We start from the raw sequence: 26,395 nt of genomic DNA, 5'->3' as shown, positions 1-26,395 counted from the left end.
ATTTATTGTAGAGATGAGGTCTCGCTGCCCAGGTGGGTCTCGAACCCGTGGGCTCAGGCAATCCACTCACCTCAGCCTCCCAAAGGTGCGGGATTACAGGCTGAGCCACCGAGCCCGGCTGTGACCAGATTTTTAAAACAGGTTTTATCAGGCATAAACCACTGTGCCAGGCCCAGATGCTCAAGTTATAAAACAACTTCTATGATTTAACTTGTGTTGTAAAGAACAATAGGCTGATTATATTTTTCTTAAAATTCTTAATGAAGCATTGTTGAAAATTCACTTATCATAACATTAGAGATAGAGACTTCTTCTTATTGATTGCACAGAACTAAATGTTGCATAAAGCAAAATAATGTGTAAAGAGACCTGTCTTTGTAAGGAGCCTACATTCTAAAATAGTTTACATTAGTAATGTTGACATGTAATTAAAACAAGAAAGTTTTTCTAGTAGCACTAGATATTCTTAGGTTTTTCTATAAATATAATAACTGGTTTTGTTTACTTGTACTGTAGAGTCACACAATCTGGAAAGGGTTTGTAAGGTAGGTATTATTTCAGATGGTCTTTGGAAAAGGGAGGAAGACTATTTGAATGAACTGAGGTGTAATAAAAGATGGAGAATGGGAACATTTTATAAAAGGAAATTATATAAATATACATGGATGTGACATTTGTAAAGTAAGTTGGAAAATAAAGGTGATTTTGAGATGTTTACAGAGAACAGTGTAGTCTGGAGGTGAGTTTTAAAGTTGAGAGGAAGAATTTACTCTTGTTAGTATTTTAACTTAAAGAAAATAGATAAGAGCCAGTAGACAAAATATATTATTTTATTTTTACTTTTTTTGAGTTGAAGTCTCTGTCTGTCTCCTAGACTGGAGTGCGTTAACATGGTCACAGCTCACTGCAGCCTCGACCTCCTGGACTCAGGCAATCCTCCCATCTCAGCTTCTTAAGTTAGCTGGAGCTATAGATGCGCCATACCTGGCTAATATTTTTATTTTTTGGTAGAGATGAAGTCTCTTTATTTTGCCTAGACTAGTCTCAAACTCCTGGACTCAAATAGTCAGTCCTCCCACCTCAGCCTCCCACAATGTTGGGATTAGAGGTATAAGCCACTATATCCAGCTGACAAAATATGTTACTAATGTGAAAGTGACTTTAGGAAAGTGTAGCTAGAACCAGTGAAGAGTAATCTTATAGTACTATGTTTGGAAGATGTTCAGGACTAAAGTAGTACATATATTTGAGAATAAAGAGAATAAATATAAGCAAATTAATTTTTTTATATTAAGAGAGAATAGATTTTATCAGCTGTAGAAAACAAAACTGAAGATTCAAGGACACCATTATACTAGACTGTGTCAACATCATTCAGTGTTTTTATATAAATGAGGAGATGGAAAGGTTGTCAGACCTGGGGTCTTTGATGTGATATGAGCCTGTCGAGACACTTGGAAACCAGTCTTTGTGTTTACTTTATGTCTGTGTAGTCATAGCAGAAATATTCTTTTACTTGAAAGCCTTGACATTTGCATCAATTGTGGTGCCAGACTTACATATCTACAAAGAAAGAAGGAGAGATCCAATTTTAAAAACTATTGGTTCATTCTGTATTTTAAAAATATTAGGGACCAGATTTTTTAAAAAATGCTTATTATATGCCATATGCTATGTTAAAAGACAGGGACAAGCTGGGTGTGGTGGCTCACACCTGTAATCCCAGTACTTTGGGAGGCAGAGGCCAGAGGATTGCCTGAAGCCCAGGCCACTTGATGAGACCTTGTCTCTATAATAAATTAAAAAATTTGCTGGGCGTGGTGGCACTCACCTGTAGTTCCAACTAATTGAAAGACTGTGTAGTTTAGGCTACTTGGAAGGCTGAGGCGGAAGGATCGCCAGAGCCCAGCAGGTCGAGGCTGCGGTGGCCGAGAGTGGCCACTGCACTCCCGTCTGGGTGACAGAGTGAGACTCCAACTCAAAAAAAAAACAAAAAAAAAAACAGAAAGACTGAGGTTGAAGAATTGCCTTGGCCCATTAGGTTAGAGGCTGTGGCAGCGGTGAATGTGCTACTACACTCCAACCTAGGGGACAGAGTGAGGTGCCAACTCAAAAAAAAAAAAAAAAAAAGAGAAACATAAATTTTAGGAAAAAAGTACACACTTTGAAGACTAAATTTTAGAGGCAGACAGACCAAAGAATAAGGCTACAGGGCAATAATTACAAGATACATTGGTGTGTAGAAGTATTTTAAGTTTGTTTGTAGTGTTTGGGAAGCCCTCTGATAAGGTAATGTTTGAAAGGAAAGCAAAGATATTGAGAAAACAACTTGTTCAAGGAACATTAAGTATGACTGGAATGTAACATTCATGTGGGAGAATAGTAAGAGAATAAACTGTAGAGTTTACATGGATTGGGTTATAAAGGACTGGATTTGTCACTTGCTTTGAGTTTAGATTTCATCCTGTAGTGCTAATAACATTAAATGTGTAATAATCCAAACCTCCTGTCAGCCTTTAGCTGTCACTGTGTGAACAATTAGAAATCTTTGTTGTTACTAAAGAGCCAAAATGTGCTTCTAGAGAAGAAACTATTGAGGAACCAGTCAGGGAACAAGTATTGTTGGAACACTTTCTAGAATTCTAGTCCTCTCTAATACAGAAAATTTGTGTACTAATTGAACAGGTTAAAATTCTCATGTTTAGTATATAATATATTAATATAAGTGGCATAAATCTGTTTTCCAACATCTTGGTCAACTTTATCTGTTATCATTATGGTTTGTAGGTAGAAATAGCAAGATAAAGGTTGCTGATATATTAGAGCTCAGGAAATCAGTGTATCACAGGTTTCAAAAGATATTGTATTCATGATAAGAAACAGAAAAAAAGCTAGCCTTGGGAAATTGAAAAAATATTTTCTTTTTTTTGAAGGAACAAATAGGGAATTCTTAAGAGGAAGCAACATTCAAAAACAGCCATGTTGACCAATATCTAAAAATCTTACCGTACAGAATAAGTTATAATTAAGATTTTTTTACCCTTAAATATACACAAAATAAAAGCCACAGAAATGACTTTGAAAATGAAGAAAACTGTCTGACGACAGGGCTTGGGTATTTTTATTATTGGCTGGCTAACTCAGGTTCCTCCAGAATATTTTCAATGAATAGCACCAGTTTCCTGAGTCAGTTCTGAACATCAACTAGAATTTTCATTCATGTATTTGACTCTTTATTCTAGCCCTGAGATAGTTGAAAGATTCATAAGTGAAACCATCCTACACAGAGAAGGAAAAATTTTTGCGGTATTTGTTGTTTGGAAATTTCCTTGTTCTAAAAACTGTAAAATTCCCTCCTTTTCAGCAGAAGTTAGGTTTTATATCAGTACTGGCTATTTAATATCCAGAAATATAACTTGTTTTGGACTTCATCCATGTTGAGTAGTGCTGGAAGTAACTGAGTTTGGTCAAGTGTGGTTGGAATTAACGTTTTGACCTTTATAGGTACCCACAAAAGAGATTCTAACATTAGTATTTGATTCTGAAAACCAGTTTTGATCTTGGTCTTTTGAGGGCTACAATCTATTGTTTACCCATCAATGATCTGTAAAGGGTCTTAAAAGTTAGCAATTTAGAACTATAATTATCATATTACTTTTTCAGGAAATAAAACAATTTCTGAAGGGTGTGGCAATGCGTCTTTAGTCCCAGCCACTTAGGAATGTTGCTTGAGACCAGGAGTTCAAGGCGGCAGTGCACTGTGCTCACGCCTGTGAATAGCCACAGCACTGCAGCCTGGTAACATGAGAGGGAGGTAGTTAAAATGGAAATAAAACAATTTCTAGTGGAGGCATTTATTTTTTCTGAGAATACATAAAAATAGCAAATGTAGCTCAGTTTAAAGAGGTTTTTTTTTTTTGCTGATACAGGTATTACTTTAATTTTAATTTGTAACCGTGGTAAAATATACATAATAGGAAATTTGCCATTTCAGCCATTTCCAAATATGTAGTTTGGTAGTATTCTGATTATTGTACATTCACATTGTTGTATAATCATTACCACCATGCATCCATCTCTAGAAATGTTCTCATCTTCTGAAACTAAAACTTTATACGCATTAAATAACTCCCTCTCCCCTTTGTCACTAGCCTTTGGCAACTACCATTTTACTTTCTGTGTCTGTGAAATTGTTTACTCTAGGTTCCTCATATAAATAGAATCATTAAGTATTTTTTCCTTTGTGACCGGCTTATTTTATTTAGCATAATCTCTTTAAGGTTCATTCGTGTTATGTCAAAATTTTCTTCCGTATTCAGCCTGAATAATAATTCATTGTTTGTTTATCCATTCATTGTTGAGGAACACATGGGTTGCTTCTACTTTTTGGCTATTATAAATAATGTTGCTGTGAGTATGGGTGTACAAATATCTGTCTGAGTCACTGCTTTCTATTCTACTCAGAAGTGTAATTGCTGGATCACGGGGTAATTCTATTTATTTTATTTTTTTAGTAATTACCATACTGCTTTCCATAGTGCTGTACCATTTTACATTCCCACCAGCAATGCTGACTGGTTTCAGTTTCTTCACATCCTTACCAACATTTGTTAATTCCTGTTTTTTTGATAATCTTTCATAAAAGGAATGTTAATTTTTCTACTTTTATATGTGGCATATTTTGTTCATTGGTAAAACCATGAATTGTTTAGAGCTATAATATGATTAGTTTTCTTATTCTTATTTAAAACACTATAATGTATTCCTTGTTTTATTATTTTCTTGCTCAGTAGTTTGCTTTGGGTGCCCTTTTCTTTATTTCACTGTAGCATAAGCCTGTCTTCTTTCTTTAACAACAGAGAGGATAGAAAGTACCAGGTATTGAAAATATGAAGAATTTGAGGAATAATGTATTAAGATCCTTACTGGGCATGGTGGGTCACACCTATAATCCCAGCTCTTTGAGAGGCTCAGGTGGGAGGATTGATTGAGTTCAAAACCAGTCTAGGCATCATAGGAAGACCTTTCTCAACAAAAATAGAAAATTGGCCAATTGTATAGTGCCAGCTACTTAGGAGGTTGAGGCAGGAGAATGGCTTGAGACCAGAAAGTCAAGGCAGCAGTGAGCTGTGATTGCACCACTGCATTCCAGCCTGGGTGACAGTGACATCCTGTCTCAAAAAAAAAAGCTGAGGGGGCGGGGGTTGGATTTAAAAATAAAAAAAGCTTAAGCTGTCTGACCCATTTCTACCTTCTACCCAAAAAACTTTTTTTCACTTTTCCTACATCCCAGTTTTTATATTCTTAGACTATTATGGTAATCTATTGTCTTAGGAATCAGTTACAACAATACAGTTAAAAGTAATTTAAATGCCCATGACAGTTTAAGAACTTTACATAAAGATATAGAGAGCATAATTCTAAATGGAAAAAATAATTTGCTGATGATTTGTTTAGTCTTTGCAAGAGTCTTTATAGCTGCAATTAAACTATTTATATATGTATTTGTTTTTAACACCAGACTTTTTTTTTTTTTTTTTTGAGTTGGAGTCTCACTCTGTCGCCCAGACTGGAGTGCAGTGGCCGCTCCCGGCCACCGCAGCCTTGACCTGCTGGGCTCCGGCGATCCTTCCACCTCAGCCTTCTGAGTAGCCGGAATTACAGGCATGCGCTACCACGCCCGCCTGATTTTTTTGATTTATTGTAGAGATGAGGTCTCGCTGCCCAGGTGGGTCTCGAACCCGCGGGCTCAGGCAATTCACTCACCTCAGCCTCCCAAAGGCGCGGGATTCCAGGCTGAACCACCGAGCCCGGCTCAGACTTTTCTTAGTTCTAGAGCTGGGCTGCTTAATACGGTAGACTCAAGTCACATGTGGCTATTTAAATTAAAATTAATTATGATTAAATAAAATAAAATTTTCAGTTTCTCAATTGCACTATCTGTATTTTAAGTATTCAGTAGCTACATGTAGCTAGCGATCACTATATTAGACAACTCTGATATAGAACATTTGATCTGATTATTCATTTTCAAAACTTGAATCTTCTCTTAATTCTCTTTTCCATCTTGACAGTCTTTCTCTTGTCTTTCAAGAGCCTATGAAATTCAGTCTATATTCTTGAAAAAAGTCTAACCTATTTAGAAAATATTTTCAGAATATGTTTGAAATAGGGTGGTATTTAGTAGAAGTTGTGTGTATTTTAAGGATAAAGGAAAAATTCTCATTGATTTATGTTGATATCATGCTAAAGGATGAGCTCCTAAAGATAGTACTAGTAAAAAAAGTGGTCCTGGGTCTCAGAAAAGGGAAGTGTGTATGTTTTATTTAAACTGAAGGCAGAGAAAGAGATGGCAGGTGAATTTGGGGACTCTCTGGTAATCATAGTCATTACCTTTTATAATAACCCTTTAGTTTTATATTCTGATTGACTCAGAAACTTTATTTAGGTCAAAAATTTTAGAAGGGTTAAATTTAAAAATTGAGGTTATTATACCTGAAAAGTAAGTTATTTTATATATGTTACAAGTGTACAATTAGAAAGTAATTCTTAATTTTTCCCACAAGGCCTGTCAAATATAAAAAAATTCTTATTTTTTTTCCTTTAAATTTATTTTTTAAAAAATAGAGACGAGATCTTGCTGTGTTGCCCAGGCTGGTCTCGAACTCCTGGTCTCAAGCAGTCATCTTGCTTTGACCTCTCAAAGTGCTGGGATTACAGGTATGAACCACCATGCCCAGCCAAAATTCTTGTTTTTAAACTCATTAATTTTGATCCCATTAACCCAAAATCCTGACTTCTAATCACAACTAGGATTGTATATGTCTAGTAATTTTGTTTTAAACATTGTATCCTAATAATTTTATTTTTAGAAGATAAAGAACTTTCTGCACTGATTGGAGTGTGTTTAAATTGTGTGGCAGTAGAATTTGTGTTACAATTTGATAAAATAAATGTATGGAGTATAAATCAGATCCTTATAAGTTTCATGATCAAAGAGCTGCTAGTTTTTATTTTTGTGAGTATATTGCCTTTACTAGTAGTTCAGCAGTTGGCCCAGGAGATGCATCTAAGTTAGACAAGGCGGTACTGTCTGTTTTGTATGCACTTCTCATTTGGTAGCTACAAGAATAGGGTTATACTAGCAGTTGGTTTGCAGCATAAGAGATGTAGATGGAAGTCGGGATTAAGAGGCATGTTAAACTGTTAATACTGATTGAAAGGAAAAAGATAAGGTTTGTATTTTAATATTTGTAATTTATATAAAGCTTTTTTTTTTTTAAAGTTACACAATAAAGAATTGCTGCCTTTATTCCATTTGGTTACATGTTACTTTGTATATGCATTCTTAAATTTTGCCCCTAGTAACTTTATGTTATATGAGAAACAAATCAAATATTTATGTATTAACTTATAAATGTTGAACTGGGCCACAAAAGTGAGTTTCTTTTATTAAGATTGATAGGAATGAAGATGTGAGAATGAATTGTAAGCTTGAAGTAAAACTTGCTTAAAATTTTTTTTCCAAGAAGAAAGGCTATGTTGTTTGGTGATAGCCCCCGACTGACTGAGCATTTTGGCTGTATTCCTAATTCTGCCACTGACTCACTGTGTTTTTTGGCAAGAAACTTACCCTCCCTGAAACAAGTTCTTGATTCTTTACTTCTTCTGTGTGTAAAGTTAGCATAATAATATTGTACTGACCTCAGATGGGTTATGCAATGGTTTCCCACTTTAGAACTTTCCAACATAAAAATAGTATAGGTTTTCAGTGCCTTGCTTTTTAAAATAAATGTTTCTAAATGTTATCTGCTAAGTGTCTTAGACCATTTGGATGCAAAACAAAACTCTTACTGTACTGTTGAAAACATAGCCAAGCCTGAGAAGTATTAGTTATTTACAACATTTTAAGAACCATACCCTTCAAATTTATGATTGATTATCTTACTCATTTATTTTAGTGTCAGAAGAAAGAAGAATTTATTGAAAGAATTCAAGGTTTAGATTTTGATACAAAAGCAGCAGTTGCCGCACATATTCAAGAGGTAATGAATGACCTGTATACAGTTTTTATGTACTAATTATGAAAATTATGGCATATTTATTGTTTATATCTCAAAATATTTAAAGTCATTGGATAAGCACAAACAAATCAAGATCAAATATAAATGGACCTTGCTTTTATACAAATTGTCTTCTCTTTAGAGATAGTTTTTTAAATGAATCATCTTCTGTATTGCACAATGCCAGCTACAAATATATCATTGCCTTTATCTTTGGAGACACAGGCAGGTGTTATTTGAAGAATGAGGTATATGTTTTTGTTAGAAAACACAAAATAAATTACAAAGTAATAAATGGAAACGGCAGAAAGTGGAACTCTGCTTTTAATTCAAAACGATAGTGAGGTAAGAGGATAAGCTTAGTATGTCATTCTATTGATTTTTCTTTTGAATGAATGGGCATGGCATAATTTTTATTGAAGATGTTACTTGAATTGTAAACATGTTAGTGATTTGTAACATTCATATAAAAGCTTAAATCTAGGGAGTTCTGGCAATGTCAGATTGAAGTTAAAAAAATTTACTTGAGATTGATCTTAAAAGCTGTTTCTGCATCTGCCTACTCTTATGCTTTTAATCTTATGAAGACTTTTTAGAATTAGAATATGTTAAATTTTACATGTTATTAGAAAAGGGAAAAAAATCTTTAAATACTGAAAATTGTTAGTATATAAAATATTCTTTAGTTAGATGGCTTTTGTGTTCCATAGATCATCTTTTCTCTTAGCCAGCATTCACAGAGCCTAGATTTCTTGTCAATAACATTGTCGTCAACAGGAAGCATATTAGTACTTTACATAATATAGTTTTATTGGTAGTCTCCCTTTATATGAGGAAGGACCCAAAAAATTGGAATTTATTTATTTAAAAAATTGTGTATTCTTACATGTTTAAACTTCAGTCATTTTTTTTTTTTTTTGAGTTGGAGCCTCACTCTGTCGCCCAGACTGGAGTGCAGTGGCCGCTCCCGGCCACCGCAGCCTCGACCTGCTGGGCTCCGGCTTTCCTTCCGCCTCAGCCTTCCGAGTAGCCGGAATTACAGGCGCGCGCTACCACACCCGGCTAATGTTTTGATTTTATTGTAGAGATGAGGTCTCGCCTGCCCAGGCGGGTCTCGAACCTGCGGGCTCAGGCAATCCACTCACCTCAGCCTCCCAAAGGCGCGGGATTACAGGCTGAGCCACCGATCCTGGCTACTTCAGTCACTTTTAAAGTACTCTCCATTTGATGCAGTACATATATTGAGACACTTTTTACCTCTGCTAGAACAGTTTTGAACTTGTCAATTTTGATGCCTTTTAGCATTTCTGCTGTTTTTTTGTTTCACCTCTTCCACATCGGCAAAATGTTTCCCTTTGAGGGCTTTTTTCATCTGGGAAAACAAACAAAAAAATAGGTTACTTGAGGTGAGATCTGGTGAATAGAGAGGGTGAGGCATGGAGGTCATGCTGTTTTTGGTCAAAAACTGCTGAATATTCAGCGTGGTGTGGGCAGGTGTGTTGTCATGGTGGAAGAACCAGTCACCTGTTTGCCACAACTTGGGACGTTTCTTTTGCAAATCGTGATGCAATCTTCTCAAAACTTTTAGATAACTTTGGTTGACCATTTGATCCAGAGGAGCAAATTCCAAGTGTGCTATGAGGAGTCTGCTCTCCAAAAGATAATTCTGGTTTTTTTGGAGGCATCCTCCCTCATATATATATATATATGTTTATTTATGCTAGCAGTGTGTTTTTATTTCATTTTGAATAAATGCTGAGTGTTGCAAGTTACTCAGTTTGCCACCATTCTTGAAAGTGTTATTTTTGCTGTTTGTTTTGAAAGTTAAAGAAAATATCAGAATCACAATGAGAAATGGAAGACAAGAAATACATATTCTCTTACATAACTTTTTCATTCTTCTAAAAATCTTTGTATTGAGAGTTCCTTCTCCTAAGTTTCTGTCACAGTGTCATCTTCAGAATCTGTAAAAGCTTACCTATTCAATTATAAAAATGCTACATCCTACAAGATTAAAAACCTTTTGCTTTTGCATTCAAGTACAATAAATTAAAAGTCCCATCTAAGAAAAGATTAATTGATTTGTTAAAGAAGTTATTAGATATATCAGTATTACTTTCCTTTAGAAATTTCTTGAATTAAATATTTTCCTTTTTTAGCTAGAAAGTGAATATTACTTCATTTAAAGATTATATTTGGTTAAAAATAATTTTTAGTTGTAGTGTTTTCATCATTAATAGTAAATGTTCTTCTTTTTACATTATATTAGCTCTTCATGTTTTTATTATATGGGTTATGTAAAATTTTAGTTGTATTATGCTACAATGAAATAGAGTTTTAAGTATTAGCAATTATTTTGGTTGTTTATTTTTATTGCTTTTTTAAAGGTAACCCATAATCAGGAAAATGTATTTGATCTGCAATGGATGGAAGTGACTGATATGTCTCAGGAGGACATAGAACCACTCTTGAAAAATATGGCATTACATCTAAAAAGACTTATAGATGAGAGAGATGAACATTCAGAGGTTTGTACATTTTTTTTTCGGTATATTGCAAAAGTTCACTTTCCAAAAAAGAAAAGAGTAGCTTCAGAAGATTTTCAGAATTGATACTTTTTTTCTTAGGGACAGGTAATAAAGTACTGCTTCTTTTTTGTGTGGAAGACAGGAACCAGAAAGGATATACAAAAATGTCAAATTGCCAGTAAACAAATTGCAGCTAGGTTTTCTTTTCTCCTTTTTAAAAAAAATTAGTATTATTCTGATTTTGTTCCTATAAGTTTTTCAAGTCATTCTCCCAGCTCTGGCAGCAATACAGGAGTGTGAAACTGAAAATACAGTTGATGTAAGTGGAAAAATCATTGCCTTGAAGCATAAGAATTTGCTTGAGGTTAATTTCTTAGTTTTATTGCCACATTTTCAGGTTGGAAAAAATAGTTATTAATAAAAGCAGAATAACAGGTGCTCTGAATAAAATGTCCCACAAAAGATCTCAAATTTTTGTAGTTCGTATGATTAGGTGTGATTTTAAAAAGAGAATTATTATAAGTTCTTCTAAAACAGAACTTTGTTTTTTTAAAAAAAGTAAATTTGCACCAAATTTTGTCTGCACTGTATGAAAGCAGTTTATAATTTTAGAGGAGTCTAGACTTTAGTGCATGTGGTGGTGAGTAATACTTTCTTAATAGCAAAGTACTCTGCCAGTCAGCAGAATATATAGCTTTTGTCAGTTGTTCCATGTACATGTGAAAGACAGTTTTGAGCTTACTTATAGAGAATTTGTATGATTACTCTTGGGACTAATGAAAGATTACAGAGAGAAAATTCCTAAAGGTTTTATTTTCAGAACAAAACTTGCATGTCTCTATTGACTGGACTTTTCAATTCTTCTTCAACCTTTAAAAGAAAAGAAAATATAGGAAATAAACATTTTGGAGCAACAATTAAATTTTTTTTTTAAATCAATATTTTTAATTATGGTTTTGTGGGGTACAGTTAAGGGTTAGGTGTACAATTACGTTTCATTCAGGCACCCTGTTGATAAGAGGTGTTTCCCCTTCCCCAGACAGTTATTTACTACTGTTAATCCCATCCCCCTCCCCCTCAATTAAATTTTTTTTAAAGCTAGGACACTGAGACCGAAGAAAGGAGAGGAGTAAATTGAAAAACATCCAGCCTGGGCAACATAGCAAGACTCAGTCTCTAAAAATATTTACATATTTTTGTTTTAAATTAACTGGGTGTAGAGGTGAATATCTGTACTCAAGAGGTTGAGGTAGGATGATCTCTTGAGCCCAGGAGTTTTAGTTTACAATGAACTGTGATTGCACCACTGTACTCCACCTTGGGTGACAGAATGAGATCCTGTCTCTAAAAAATAAAAATAATAATTTAAAAGATTATTTCATTTTCAGTCTGAGTTTTGAATCATGCTGTGTTTTCTTCTTGTTTTAGTGTCTTTTTACTGTTTATTTATGTATTTGAGTCAGAGTCTTGCTTTGTTGCCCAGGCTGGAGTGCAGTCATGGCTCACAACAGCCTCGATCCCCTGGGCTCAGAAGTTCCTTTTGCCTCAGCTTCCTGAGTAGCTGGGACTATAGGTGTGCACCACCATGCCCAGCTAATTTTTTAATTTTTTTGTGAGATGAAGTCTTGCTATGTTGCCTAGCCTGGTCTTGAACTCCTAGACTCAAGGAGTCCTCCTGCCTCACCTCCCAAAGTGCTGGGATTACAGGTGTGAGCTACCCCCCTCAGCCATTGCTTTATTCATTTTCTAGAACATTTCTCTGTTTATATTTCAGTTTATTAAAGGTATCCTCCAAATTCTGGGAAATTATTTCTAAAAATCTATACTTGATTTTATATGACTGATGGGCATGTATAAAATGTTTGTTCTAATTTAAATGAAGTGATTAATATGAGGTAAACAAAATATTTGTCATTACATGACTGTGACAAAAGTAAAAGGAATGTGAAACACTACATAGGGTGCTTGCATGAGAAACATTTATATATTATCCTGCCTGATTAAATATTTTTGTTGAATTCGTTTTTTAACCAAAAAAAATGTTGTCATACTCTTCTATCCCTGTTTGGAAACAAGTTGCTAACTGGTTAAATTCAGTTATCTGGGGACTTTTTTGTTTGAATATGTATCACCAGTAGACAAATTCTAAAAGACCTTTAAAAAAATCGTGAAAAATACCAGACAACTGTAAAGATAGTATGTAAATATAATAATTCTGTATCTTTCAATTACTAATAGATTGAAACAAGTTCTTATTTAGATTTTTTCCTTAACTTTTTTTGTTTTGACTGATCTTTTGTCATATTTGTCTCATTTCTATCTTAAAACTATATATTCGGTCACCCTGTTTTTAATTTTTCTTTACTTTTTAAATCTTAATGCTATGTCTTCATTCCTTTCCTTTTACTAAAAACCAAAAAAGGAAAAAAAAAAATTCTTTTTTCTGAGTTAGGGTAGTCTCTGTTACCCAGGCTGGAATGCAGTGACATGATCACGGCTTACCGCAGCCTCTACCTTCTGGGCTCAAGTAATCCTTCCACCTCAGTCTCCTGAGTAGGGGGAACAACAGGCATTTGCCACCAGACTTGGTTAATTTTTAAATTTTTTTGTAGAGATGAGGTCTTGCCATGTTGTCCAGGCTAGTTCAAACAGTAGTCCTCTCGCCTTGGCCCAAAGTGTGGGCATTATAGGATAGGCATGTGCCATCACACCTCGCCTAAATTTTTAACTTTTTAATTAAATAGCAGTCTGTGCTATTGGTTGTCATATTAGTGCAGTTCTAGACAAATCACTCTTGGGTCGATTTCTGTCCTATGTTGACAAGTCTTTTAAGCCTTTTAATATTTGTTATGTAATCTAGTTATGTTATCTAATTGATTTGTTAAATTGGAATGGGAAAAAAGCATTGTCTTGAACTAGTGTTAGCTACTGAGTAGTTTATGCATGAACTGTTGAATGAAAAATTTTTAAATGATAGTTAATATGTTTTTGATTAATGAATTGTCTTTGATGTTGTAGTACAATCCTTAGACTCAGTGAATACTGTTGTGTGTTTAGTTTGCTCTTTTGTAGAATACTAAAAGTGATTCTGTGTTTATTTCTATAATCTCTCAGACTATCATAGAGCTTTCTGAAGAGCGAGATGGTCTTCATTTTCTACCCCATGCCTCTTCATCTGCACAGTCACCCTGTGGTTCTCCAGGCATGAAGCGAACAGAAAGTCGACAACATCTGTCAGTGGAATTGGCAGATGCTAAAGCCAAGATAAGAAGGCTTAGGCAAGAACTGTAAGTTGCTGATTTTAAAGGTTCATTGAATTTGTATGGTCCCAAAGGTGACCTGAATAATATTTTTAGGCTTATATAATGAGTGGTTCTCTACTGTGTTAGCCTATGTCAGTGTTTTCACTGTGTGTGTCAAAATGATAAAAATAAGACTGGCATATGGTTTTCCTATTGCTAAAACTTATCAATTTAAAGGATGCCCTTTATTCTTGATTTATATCCTTCCTGGCTTTCTAGTGTTAATATATCTTTTCTTTTATAAAATAGTGTCCTTCCTTGGCTTGTTGGGGTTTTCCTTAATTTTTTTTTTTGTATTCCTTGAAATCCAAATTACTGGGAACCACTGATGCAGATCAGTAAGTTTAACTTTTTTAAAATTAGTGTTTTGTACCTGTTATGCATTCTTCTAAAAACACTTTAATGTTTTAAAAGACTTAATTATTGGCATATAGAATTATTAAAAAATAAATTTTTGTGTGTATCTTCTACATTGAGTAACTGAAATGTCTGAGTAATGTATGAGTACTTAGTAAAGGTAAATATATAGACATGTGCTGCATAATGACATTTCGGTTAACAGTAGACCACATACACGACAATAGTCCCAGTGGAGCTAAAAAAAAATCTCTAGTTGTCTTTGTTCCTGACCCTGTTTAGGCAGCCTAAGCTCATGTGTAAGTTTGTGTCTTTGTTTTTAACAAAAAAAAATGTAAAAAATTTTTTAAAAAATAAAACTTTTTCAATAGAAAAAAGCTTATAAAATAAAGATATGAAGAAAAAATATTTTTGTACAGTTGCACAGTGTGTTTATGTTTTAAGCTCAGTATTATTACAGAAGAGTTAATTCTAAAAATTAAAAAGTTTATAAAGTAAAAAGTTACAGTAAGCTGAGGTTAATTTGTGGAAGAAAGAAAAATTTTTAAATAAATTTGGTGTATCCTAAGTGTACAGTGTTTATATAGTCTGCAGTAGTACACAGTAATAAACCTTCAAATTCGCTCACTCTGACTGACCCAGAGCAACTTTCAGTCCTGCAAGCTCTATTCATGGTAAATGCCCTATACAAGTGTATACCATTTTTTAATCTTTTATACCATATTTTTAGTGTACTTCTTTTATGTTTAGAGACACAGATACTTACAAGTGTGTTACAGTTACTTGTATTATTTAGTACAATAATATGCTAGGTTTGTGGCCTAGGAGCAGTAGACTATGCCATATTGCCTTGCCTAGGTGTGTAGCAGGCTATGCCATCTAGGTTTGGTAAGTACTGTGTGCTCTATGTTGTTTGCACAATGACAGTATCACCTAACAGCTCTTAGACTCTGTTCCTTTTGTTAAGTGATTTATGACTGTATTCAGATTTGGTTAGTACTGGTGAAATTATATAATTTTTAAAGATCATTACAGAAAAGTAAGTATAAATGTCACATAGGCATTTCTTGATGAACCACAAGTAAAGATGTGACCAGTCTCTGCTGGAGATTTTTTTGTTTTGTTTTTTAAAAAGAACAAAAGATTTTTGTTTGAGGAGGGCTTTTTTTGTTTTGTTTTTCTGGAATTTGAATTTCAAAGTATGGATTTTAAATTTAAAGCCACAATATAGCAGTGAAATTTATTCACCTATTATTGAAAGCAGTTTAAAAATGATTGAATATGCAAGGTAGAAAAAAAAAAACTTAGTCTATAGGAAAATGTGAAAACAAAAAAATAACAGCTTTCATTTGTGGATGTCTGCATCATTATATATCTATTGAAATGAACACGCCCAAGATATTCTATAAACAGCTGCACCAGGAAAATTAGGGAAGAGATTGCTGTTATTAGTTTGACTGGCAGTTAATGGATAGCCTAAATAGTGAACACGAGTTCGTTCCATATAATTTAGCACAATCTTCTCTGGTCTTTAGATAAAGCATGCAATTAGAACTGTAATGATGGCTGTGAATTCATTTAAGGATTTGTACTATATTAGAATTTAATTTTTAAGTAAAATTTGCTTAAAATTTTAATGGAGTATATTAAAATTTCAAACAACTTGAAGAGATTAGTAAAATGTGGTTTTATATGTACTAATTATAATATAAATGGATATTTTAAATATGTAAATAAATTTGCCAGATATAGCAAGTATTTCTAGTAACTAGCATTTTAACAAAAACCATCTAATATCTTTGTCCTTTGAAAACGTGTTTTTCTTGGATTTGTCCTACTAACATTGTTTTATATATTTGTTTTGTTTGTTTGTTTGTTTGTTTTTGAGTTGGAGTCTCACTCTGTCACCCAGACTGGAGTGCATTGGCTGCTCCCAACCACTGCAGCCTCGACCTGCTGGGCTCCGGCCATCCTTCCGCCTTCCAAGTAGCCGAAATTACAGGCGCGCGCTACCACGCCCGGCTAATTTTTTGATTTATTGTAGAGATGAGGTCTCGCCTGCCCAGGCGGGTCTCGAACCCGCGGGCTCAGGCAATCCACTCACCTCAGCCTCCCAAAGGCGCGAGATTACAGGCTGAGCCACCGAGCCCGGCTGCATTTTATATATTTGTATTGGGTGAAGTGCCAAAGTCATTGTGGACAAAATAGTCCAAATTGTCTTATACCTAAGGGAAACTGTATGCTAAATAATTGTAATGAGAACCTGCAAATGGACAACATACTTATTTATGGGGTAATACATTATAATTATTTCAGATTTGTAGGCATACAGAAAAAGTATAATTTGCAGCTTGGATGGAAGAAGTAAATTTTTAATAAATTCCACTTTTATGCAGTGGTTAACGCTATCAAAGACATCCTTTAATAATTCTCTCTGTCTCCTTGGATTTCATGTTTTAAATGAATTTTTCTCTAATATAACCTGTACATTCTTTAAAAAAAAAAGCCCAGCCTTATTGGGATGTAATTCGTGTGTCAGCAAATTTATTCTTTTAAAGTGTACAATTCAGTAGTTTTTAGTTTATTCATAGAGTTGTGGAATCATCACTCACTATCTAATCTCGGGATAGTTTCATCACCCCAAAAAAAACTTCATACCCATTAGCAGTCACTCCCTATCCCCCTTTGCCCTTAGCCCTTGGCAGCCACTAATCTACTTCCTATTTTTGCGGATTTGCCTATTCTAGACATTGTATATAAATGAAATCATGCAATAAATGCATTTTGTACCTGGCTTCTTTTACTTTAGCATGTTTTCCAGGTTCATCCTTGTTATAGCACATATCAGTACTTTATTCCTTTTTGTGGTTGAATAATATTCTATTGTATGGATATACCACATTTTGATTAGCCATTGTCAGTTGATGGGCATTTGAATTGTCTACTTTCGGCTATTGTAAATAATACTGCTATGAACATTCAGGTACACGTTTTTGTATGGACATCTCTCTTTAATTCTCTTGTGTGTCTACTGAGTGACCACCATTCAACATTGTGAATGTGAAATTAATTCCACTAACTTGCTCACTTAAAAATAGTTAAAATGATAAATTTACATAGTTCACCACAATTAAAAAACTAATTTTTAGAAAAGCATTCAACAATCCAAAAAAAAGACACTTTAATAAGAAATATTTTATAAATTACAAAAGGTAATAGCTTTTTTATCAGTAAGAAAAAGATACTGGGCGCAGTGGCTCATGCCTATAATCCCAGCACTTTGGGAGGCCAAGGCGAGAGGATTACCTGAACCCACAGATTAGAGACCAGCCTGGACAACTTGGAAAAAAGACCTCATCTCTACAATAAATCAAAAAAATTAGCCGGGCGTTGTGGTGCATGCCTGTAGTTCCAGCTACTTGGAAAGCTGAGGCGGAAGGATCCCTGAGTCTAGCAGGTTGAGGTTGCGGTGGCTGTGAGTGTGCCACTGCACTCCAGCCTGGGCAACAGAGTGAGACTACAACTCAAAAGAAGAAAAAAGATAAACCATCCAGTAGAAAGTTAGGAATGAAATGTGAGCTAATAATTCACAAAAGAAGAAATTTTAATGGCACAACCATAGGAAAACAAATTTAGCATTTCCTCACATTCAAAGAAATACAGATCTCAACGTTTTTCAGTTATTTAATTGTTTCACGTATATGCACCTTTATCATCTGCTGGTTGCATGAAAAATTGATCATGATCTTTCGGAAGGGCAGTTTGACAGGTTGCATATCTTTCATCCAAACATCTGAAGGCATTCAAAATGCCCTCAAATCCTAACCTCTTAGAGCACTCAGAGGAACTGTTCACTGTAGCATTTTGGATTTCAGATGTTTATATTAGGGATGCTCAATCAAGTAAGTATATAATGCAAATAACTTTGAAATCTGAAAAGATCCAAAATATAAAATACTTCTGGTCCCAGGCAGTTAAGTACCTTTTAACCTGTAATGCACTTTTAGAAATCTTTCTGGAAAGCTGGGCCCAGTGGCAAGCACCTGCAGTTCTAGGTACTCTGAAGGCTAAGCTGGGTTCACTTGAGCCCAGAGTTTGAAGACAGCCTGGGCAATATAGTGAGATCCTATTTCTTAAGAAAAAAACAAACTCTTTCCTTAAATACACAGGATTTTATGTATACTAATGAGTTTATTTAATAAAACATTATATACAGTGAAAAATTGAAAATTGACTTAATAAATTACGATTTCTCTATCAGTGGCAATCTTTCTCTACTATTAAAAGTTATGTTTTTGAGAGAGTATGAGGAGATGAAAAATCATCATTTTATGCGATGAACATTTACCTTTTATTATTAAAAAACAAGACGGAAAAGTAGAGATGGTGAGAAGTTTTTTGCTTTGAGGAGCTTGGCTCTGAAGGGGACATGGGAGATGGGAGTTAGAATTAAAGCAGTTCAAAGAGAAAAATTAATAATAGAAATTTGAGGTTGTTTATAGGCTACAGTGTAGAAATCAATAGAGAAGTAAAGATTTTAGGTATCTTATGGCAATAAGAAGTGTATAATTTTCTTTTTTTTTTTTTGAGTTGGAGTCTCACTCTGTCACCCAGGCTGGAGTGCCGTGGCACACTGACAGCCACAACAGCATCGACCTGCTGGGCTCTGGCGATCCTTCTGCTTCAGTCTTCCAAGTAGCCAGAACTACAGGCGTGCACTACCGCCCCCGGCTAATTTTTATTGATTATAGAGATGAGGTCTCGCAAAGTTGTTTGGGCTGATCTTGAACCCGCGGGCTGAAGCAATCCACTTGCCTCAGCCTCCCAAAGTGCCAGGATTACAGGCTGAGCCACCGAGCCTGGCCGAAGTGTTTAATTTTCTTTAGGCTGTTGAAAATATTTGGAGACCCTTTAAGTCTCTGACCCACAGAGTTCTGCCTTACATAAAAACTCTTCCAGCTTAACTGTGACTGTGCAGAGAGAGAAGGAGAAAGAAAAGAAAGTGGAGACGAAGGGATGGGGGAGCAGGAAAGATAAAAAGAGAATGACAAAAACTGCATTATGTACTATGAGAGAACATTAGCCATTGAGGTTGGCCTTTGGAAAACATTAAGGCAGAAGTTTGATTGATGATATCTAATTATATAAATTCCTGATACCCATTTCTTTGTTTTTTCTCCTCTGATTGGGGTTATGGCTAACACTATGTTCACATAATTAATTAGTAATGATAATACATTTGTATTAATGTAGATGTGATCATAATTTTTAAAAACAATATGTTCTTTAATTTTTTTATATACTTATTTTTATGTATATTCTTTAATATTTTTGCATTTAAGGGAGGAAAAGACTGAACAGTTGTTGGATTGTAAACAAGAACTTGAACAAATGGAAGTAGAACTAAAAAGGCTGCAACAAGAGGTTTGTACCTGTAACTTTTATTATATAGAACCATCAGGTAATTGGAAATTGATTTTCCTCCTTATAATTTGTCATCTTTGCCTCAGTACTTTATATAAATAAATGAGATTACTGAGGTTTGAAGAGATTGGATGACTTTCTCAGTGTCTCTCTTTTCAAAAACTCCAGAGCCAAAACTACAAATCAGAGTCTTTGAATTTTTCTTTTTCTATGTAAATGCTGTTCAAATTTTGCTAAGATTCAAAAGAACGTCTTATTACTGGGGTAGTCCCAAGTTTTTCTTTTCCTTTTTTTTTGAATTGGGGTCTTGTTCTCTTGCCCATACTGGAGTACAGTGGCATGATCATGGCTCACTGCATGGTCCTTCTGCCTCAGCCTTCTGAGAAGCTGGGACTACAGGCATAAGCCACCACACCGGGCTAATTTTTAAAAAATTTTTTGTAGAGACAAGGTCTCACTATGTTGCCCAGGCTGGTCTCAAACTTCTAGGCTCAAGTGATCCTCTTGCCTTGGCCTCCCAAAGTGCTGGGATTGTAGACATGAGCCACTGCCCCCAGCTATCTTGAATAGTTTTTATTCCTGATCGAGAATGTTATATAAAAATTTGTATATTAATATAAAGATATATATGTTTAAAATACTTTGGTTTTTTAAAGTCTTTGTATTTTCCCATTTAAACTACTTGCGGTGTAATTTATATACCTTAATATTTATCCTTTTAAAATATATTATTAACCGGGCTCGGTGGCTCAGCCTATAATCCCACGCCTTTGGGAGGCTGAGGTGAGTGGATTGCCTGAGCCCCCGGGTTCAAGACCTGCCTGGGCAACGAGACCTCATCTCTACAATAAATCAAAAACTCAGCTGGGCATGGTAGTGCATGCCTGTAATTCCGGCTACTCGGAAGGCTGAGGTGGAAGGATTGCTGGCGCCCAGCAGGTCGAGGCTGCGGTGGCTGGAAGCGGCCACTGTACTCCAGTCTGGGCGACCGAGTGAGACTCCAACTCAAAAAAATAAAATAAAATAAATAATAAATAAATAAAATATATTATTTATTTATTTATTTGTTTATTTTTTGTTATGTTGCCCAGGCTAGTCTCCAACTCTTGGGCTCAAGAAATCCTTCTACTTTGACCTCCCAAAGTGCTGCGATTATAGGCATGAGCCACCATACCTGGTTTATACTTTATTGGGTTTTTTTTGAGTAAATGTATCAAGTTATGCAGCCAAGGAATAACAAGTTGAAAATAAAAAACAATCTTAAAAAAATATTACTTTTTATTTATATTTAGAACATGAATTTGCTTTCGGACGCTCGTTCTGCCAGGATGTACCGAGATGAATTGGATGCACTTCGAGAGAAAGCAATCAGAGTTGATAAGCTTGAGAGTGAAGTCAGCAGATATAAAGAGAGGCTACATGATATTGAATTTTATAAGGCAAGAGTTGAGGTATGTTGCATAATCAACCATTCATGATCATTTTTTTTCTTTAAAAGGGTTAAGATTTTTAAAATGCACTTATTAATGTAAGAAACTTTTGAAATATAGAGCAAAGAGTAAATACTTTCAGGTATGTTTATCTTATGTCAGCATATTACTTAGCTAGACTTTTACGAAGGGATCTTTGAACATTATTAGTTTTACTGAACTCTTGGGGATTTTCCTTTCATTCCTTTCCTTGGCTTCATAGGTTGAGCAGACTTGAAGTTCTTCCCTAGTAGTAAAAATAAAGTACTTACCTCTGCTAATCTCAAACTTCTTCCCAAAAATGAAAGCAGAACATACTTCTGAGTGTTCCTTAACTGAGATTGCTAAACTTAAAATTATTGAAAGAGATATATATATATAATATATGCAAACACATTAGAAAAAAATTTTTCTTGATGGTTGCAGTTTAGTGTTACATGAAGTAGAATTTGACAGTAAGAATTTAACAGTTGTGTTCTTTTTCCTTTCTCAGTTAATTGTCTCATTGTCTGTAATCAGGGCATTTTGGTCAATTTCAGTATGAGGATAAGATGAAGGGAATATACAAAATCAAGAAATGAAAACATATGAGAAAGTAGTTAGAGCATTGTAACCTGAAGTTTCCCATTAAATAGATCCAATAGGATTGCAAGGATAAAGTGCATATTAATTCTTTGCCAGTTATTTAAACAAATGTATGCACAGTACAGTGAAGGAATTCTTATGGATGCCACTGTCTTAATATACCTTCTCTAAACTTTAATTCATAACTTAGCAAGATAGAATTAGAAACACTTATCTTCAAAACATATGTACATAGGGATTTTTAAGGATTTCCTGAAGATGTTTATGTAAAATGTTCATTAATAGAGCCTTGGTTTGTGGTTTATGTGAGTCTTGGTTCAAGTCTTGGTATTTTATTGCAAAAACCTCAAATCCTTCACTTTCAAGCTATAGCTGTAAGTACAGATAAATCTCTAAATCTATTTCAGTCAATAAATTAAGCACCATTCTATAGAGATTTATCTCTTAAATATCTGGAAGACTACTGTATTTATTTAGTTCTTGTCCTGTGACCAAGGATTTTAAATATACCCCTATACTTTCATGTGAGATAATAGTAATGTTATTCATCCTACTATAAGTACTGAATATTTTGTTTGTAGATTGCTTACATTGGAGGGGGGGAAGTGAAGCCAAGAAAACTGCAATTGTATTTCTCTTACTCAGTAGCTTTAGTAGAATTTATTGATGAAGCAAACTGCCTTATGTTTTATTTTATAATTTCTATGTTCCACAACTTTAAAAAATTAACATACTTCAACATTTAATGATAAATAAAGCCTGTGTGAAATGTTTATAGGAATTAAAAGAAGACAATCAAGTTTTATTAGAAACAAAAACCATGTTGGAAGACCAGCTGGAAGGAACTCGTGCTCGTTCTGATAAATTACATGAATTAGAAAAAGAGAACTTACAACTAAAAGCTAAACTTCATGATATGGAAATGGTAAGTTTTAAGGAGTAGATCAATTACATGGGCTCTAAGGAAAACTTTCTAAGATTCAGCTGATTTCCCTAAAGTAACAGGGATAGCTAATGTCCTTGAGGCTTTAACAGAGAAGAGATGGCTAAATAAGTTAGATGCTTCCAACTTTATATAAATACAAAAGTAGTAGAAATTCTGTTTTTGTCACAGAAGTATATTATGTATTTAGTCTTCTGCCTTTTTTTTTTTTTGAGTTGGCGTCTCACTCGGTCGCCCAGATTGGAGTGCAGTGGCCACTCCCGGCCACCGCAGCCTCGCCTGCTGGGCTCCGGCGATCCTTCCGCCTCAGCCTTCGAGTAGGCGATCCTTCCGCCTCAGCCTTCGAGTAGCCGGAATTACAGGCATGCGCTACCACGCCTGGCTGATTTTTTGATTTATTGTAGAGATGAGGTCTCGCTGCCCAGGCGGGTCTCGAACCTCAGGCTCAGGCAATCCACTCACCTCAGCCTCCCAAAGGCGCAGGATTACAGGCTGAGCCACCGAGCCCAGCTCTTCTGCCTTTCAAAACAATAAATAGGCTAATGTATAAACATGTCTTTAAAAATACAGAAATAGGCCGAGCGTCATGGCTCATGCCTGTAATCCCAGCACTTTGGGAGACCAAGGCAGGAGGATTACTCAAGCCGAGGAGTTTGAGAGCAGACTGGATAACGTAGTGAGACCTCATCTCTACAAAAAAATCAAAATATTTGCTGGGCATGGTGGCACGCGCCTGTTGTTTTAGCTACTAGGGAAAGGGAAGCTGAGGCAGAAGGATTGCCTGAGCCCAGGAGGTCAAGGCTGTGGTGAGCTGTGATTGTGCCATTGCACCCCAGCCTGGGCAACAGAGTTAGGCTCCAACTCAAACAAAACAAACAGAAATAAGACTATTCGCTAAAATTTAGCATTGGGTTATAATTATTATATCACGAAAACAATATGTTGATTATGAAGAAGAATTTTCACTGTATCCCCAAAGATCACTTTAAAAGGTTGAGTATATTATGCCTGATGAGTATAATAACCAGTAATAATTATAATTTGGCTTCAAAGTGTGAAATTTTAGGGAACTCAAATTTTATCCTTCTATTATTGAGTTTTTGATAAACAAAAGTTATGAGTAATACAATATTATTTGCAGCTTGAAATTGTACTGTTTCTTAGCTTTCTTTTGTCTTTCTAATTCCTGCCAATAAAAAAGGAACGCGATATGGATAGAAAAAAGATTGAAGAATTAATGGAAGAAAATATGACTTTGGAAATGGCACAGAAACAAAGTATGGATGAATCATTACATCTTGGCTGGGAGCTGGAACAGATATCCAGAACTAGTGAACTTTCTGAAGGTATTCCCAATTTTATTTACATAGATCACTAAATAAATTAAATTGTATTTATGTTTACATTTCTGGATTTTTTTATTGTAATTCTTTACATTCCCCACCAGGAGATTTCTCAGAAGGACACTTGTCTCCCTAGATATGATTTCACATAATAATTTGTCTCCATTTTCTTGGGTCTGATTCTTAGCCTTTCATATCTTGCCACTCAATTTTATGAATTCAGTAACAGATTTGATTGGTTGTTTAGGCACTTGCATGCTAACATCGTAAGATACTGGAATACCAGTTTATTAATTTATTTTGACTAAGAATTAATAGTAAATTGAACAAAAAAGTTATTCTAGCTGGTCAGCATGTTCTTTGACTATAGATAAACCCAAATAGGAAGTCAAAACATAATGAGCAAATTTTTAGGTGAAGATGTAGCCAGAATAAATTAAATTAAGGATCTTATGGGCTAGTATTGTAATAGATGTAATCTCATTATAAGATTATTCCCGTCAACCAACCTAATCCAGTTTGATATAAATAATAATGAAAGTTATAAATAATAATGTAAGACCTCCAGGTGAAATTTTAACTTTTGGCTCTTTTTTCTTAGGCTCCACATTGACTTGTTTTTTTTCTTAATTACATATATAATACAGTCATTTGGGTTATATCTTTGGATATACTAATGTGGATATCTTTTTTTGAAATTATAGTTAGGTAACATTTATTCAAATTAGACTAGTTTTAACTCTTCAGTTGCTCAGTGTTCGATTATTCTATCTGCATTTCTTCAGCATATACTTAAGTACCTACCATGTTTAAAATACTATCCAGGCCCTGAAGATTTAGTAGTGAGGTAGACATAAACAATGAGAAAGTTTATAATTCTGTAATTACTTCTGTGGATGACTCATCCTATTCATTACTATAAGATCTCGGTGGGACCTTCAAAAATGTTAGGGCAGGCTCCCAACGGGGGCTTCCAGAATGTTAGGTCAGGCCCACTGGGGGTGTAGGTGTCTGGTGTGTGATTCAGTACTGCGAGAAAGATGCAAAGAAAGATGCACATAAGTTAGATTAGAAAATATAGTTTATTTAGAAAGTAAATTAGAGAAAGAGGAGATTCACTTGGCCAGGACAGGGAAGGGGACCAAAACCAGGAAACATGGCCTGACCATAAGGCAATGGCCACATTGGCCTGGCAGTGGTGACTCTGGTTGCTTGTGGTTGAGTCCTTTTAATCCTTCCTTTTGATGGGGGAAGGTCATTAAGGTGATTGGGCGTGGTCTGCTCCATGTAGTAGGGGCTGGGAAGTGCAGGTACTGACATCAGGTGGTGGACAGCAGGTAGATGGGTGGGTTAGTCACAAGATTGCTGCCATGGTAGTGGGGCTAGATGGAAGGAGATAAGGGGATGGGTTTTTCCTGCAAGAGACCTGTCAGACATTTCCAATCCATAAACTCTTCAGCAAAAAGGTAGTGTTATTATAATTTCTTGGGCTTCAGCCAGCTAAGGGTCCTGAGAGTTTCTTAGAGCTTATCATGCTAATCCATGCGTTGATTGGTTGAGCTGTCCTTGTCTTGCATCTGATGAAGATTTGCTAAGGGGTGGGGTAGACTGCCAGCTTGGCCTGCAGCAAAATGACTGAATGCTTTCTAAAACCTGCCTACTGGAAATTTATCTGTTTAACCTGTGCTAGGTTCAAAGCATGTCAGTCTAAAAATTAGCTAAGTTTATTCTAAGTTTCTTGGGGTCCCTCCTTTCAGTCACCTGTTAGGTTTTTCCTATTTTACACCTAACTTCAAATTCTAAGGCTCCATGTACTGACTGCATAATAAGTGATGATATTTAGTCATTCTACTTACTGAGATATGTTACTTAAAATATTTGTGGAACTTTAAAAATTATATTCCCTGTGAATTGTTACACAGAGAGCAATCCAGACTTAAATGTTTTCTACTACTAAAGTAGTTAAAGTTACTGTTAAGAATTTCCTTACCTTTTAAATGGGGACAAAATAGTAAGTACCTTCTAGGGTTATTGTGAAGATTAAATTTGTTGATACTTGTGAAACCCCAAGAATAGTGCCTGCTGAGTAGTAAGCATTCCAATGTTAAATATTATCGTTGTCATTATATTGCAGTTGTTTTGTAATTGATCTTAGCTAGAATTGTAGAACTAAATATTTGTTTTAATGTGGTATACTTTTTGTTTTTCTAAATTATGCAAGGAACTTTCCAGTAAGTTTACAGAATTTGGGAACAATATAAAGGGGGGGTAAGTCATTAATAATTTCTTTCTTTTTTTTTTTTGAGTTGGAGTCTCACTCTGTCACCCAGACTGGAGTGCAGTGGCCGCTTGCGGCCACCACAGCCTCGACCTGCTGGGCT

General features: G+C 35.1%; 1 protein-coding gene across 10 annotated transcripts in view; it reads left to right on the top strand.

Moving 5' to 3' along the window:
• The window catches only part of CCDC88A (coiled-coil domain containing 88A), a 144,429-nt gene that overhangs the window by 49,801 nt on the left and 68,233 nt on the right, over positions 1 to 26,395 (top strand). For all 10 annotated transcript variants that reach the window (XM_021717152.1, XM_021717151.1, XM_008067207.2 and 7 more), the window contains 7 exons: positions 7,962 to 8,045; positions 10,451 to 10,591; positions 13,706 to 13,878; positions 19,593 to 19,674; positions 20,967 to 21,125; positions 22,507 to 22,653; positions 23,873 to 24,017. In XM_021717152.1, the coding sequence (XP_021572827.1) occupies positions 7,962 to 8,045; positions 10,451 to 10,591; positions 13,706 to 13,878; positions 19,593 to 19,674; positions 20,967 to 21,125; positions 22,507 to 22,653; positions 23,873 to 24,017 (931 nt within the window). The remainder of the gene's footprint in view (positions 1 to 7,961; positions 8,046 to 10,450; positions 10,592 to 13,705; positions 13,879 to 19,592; positions 19,675 to 20,966; positions 21,126 to 22,506; positions 22,654 to 23,872; positions 24,018 to 26,395) is intronic.

This window comes from Carlito syrichta, unplaced genomic scaffold (assembly GCF_000164805.1).
Source record: "Carlito syrichta isolate Samal-C Ts95f unplaced genomic scaffold, Tarsius_syrichta-2.0.1 Scaffold309408, whole genome shotgun sequence".
NCBI lineage: Eukaryota > Metazoa > Chordata > Mammalia > Primates > Tarsiidae > Carlito > Carlito syrichta.
The sequence above is the reverse complement of the archived record's forward strand: the minus strand, read 5'-3'. Positions and strand labels throughout refer to the sequence as shown.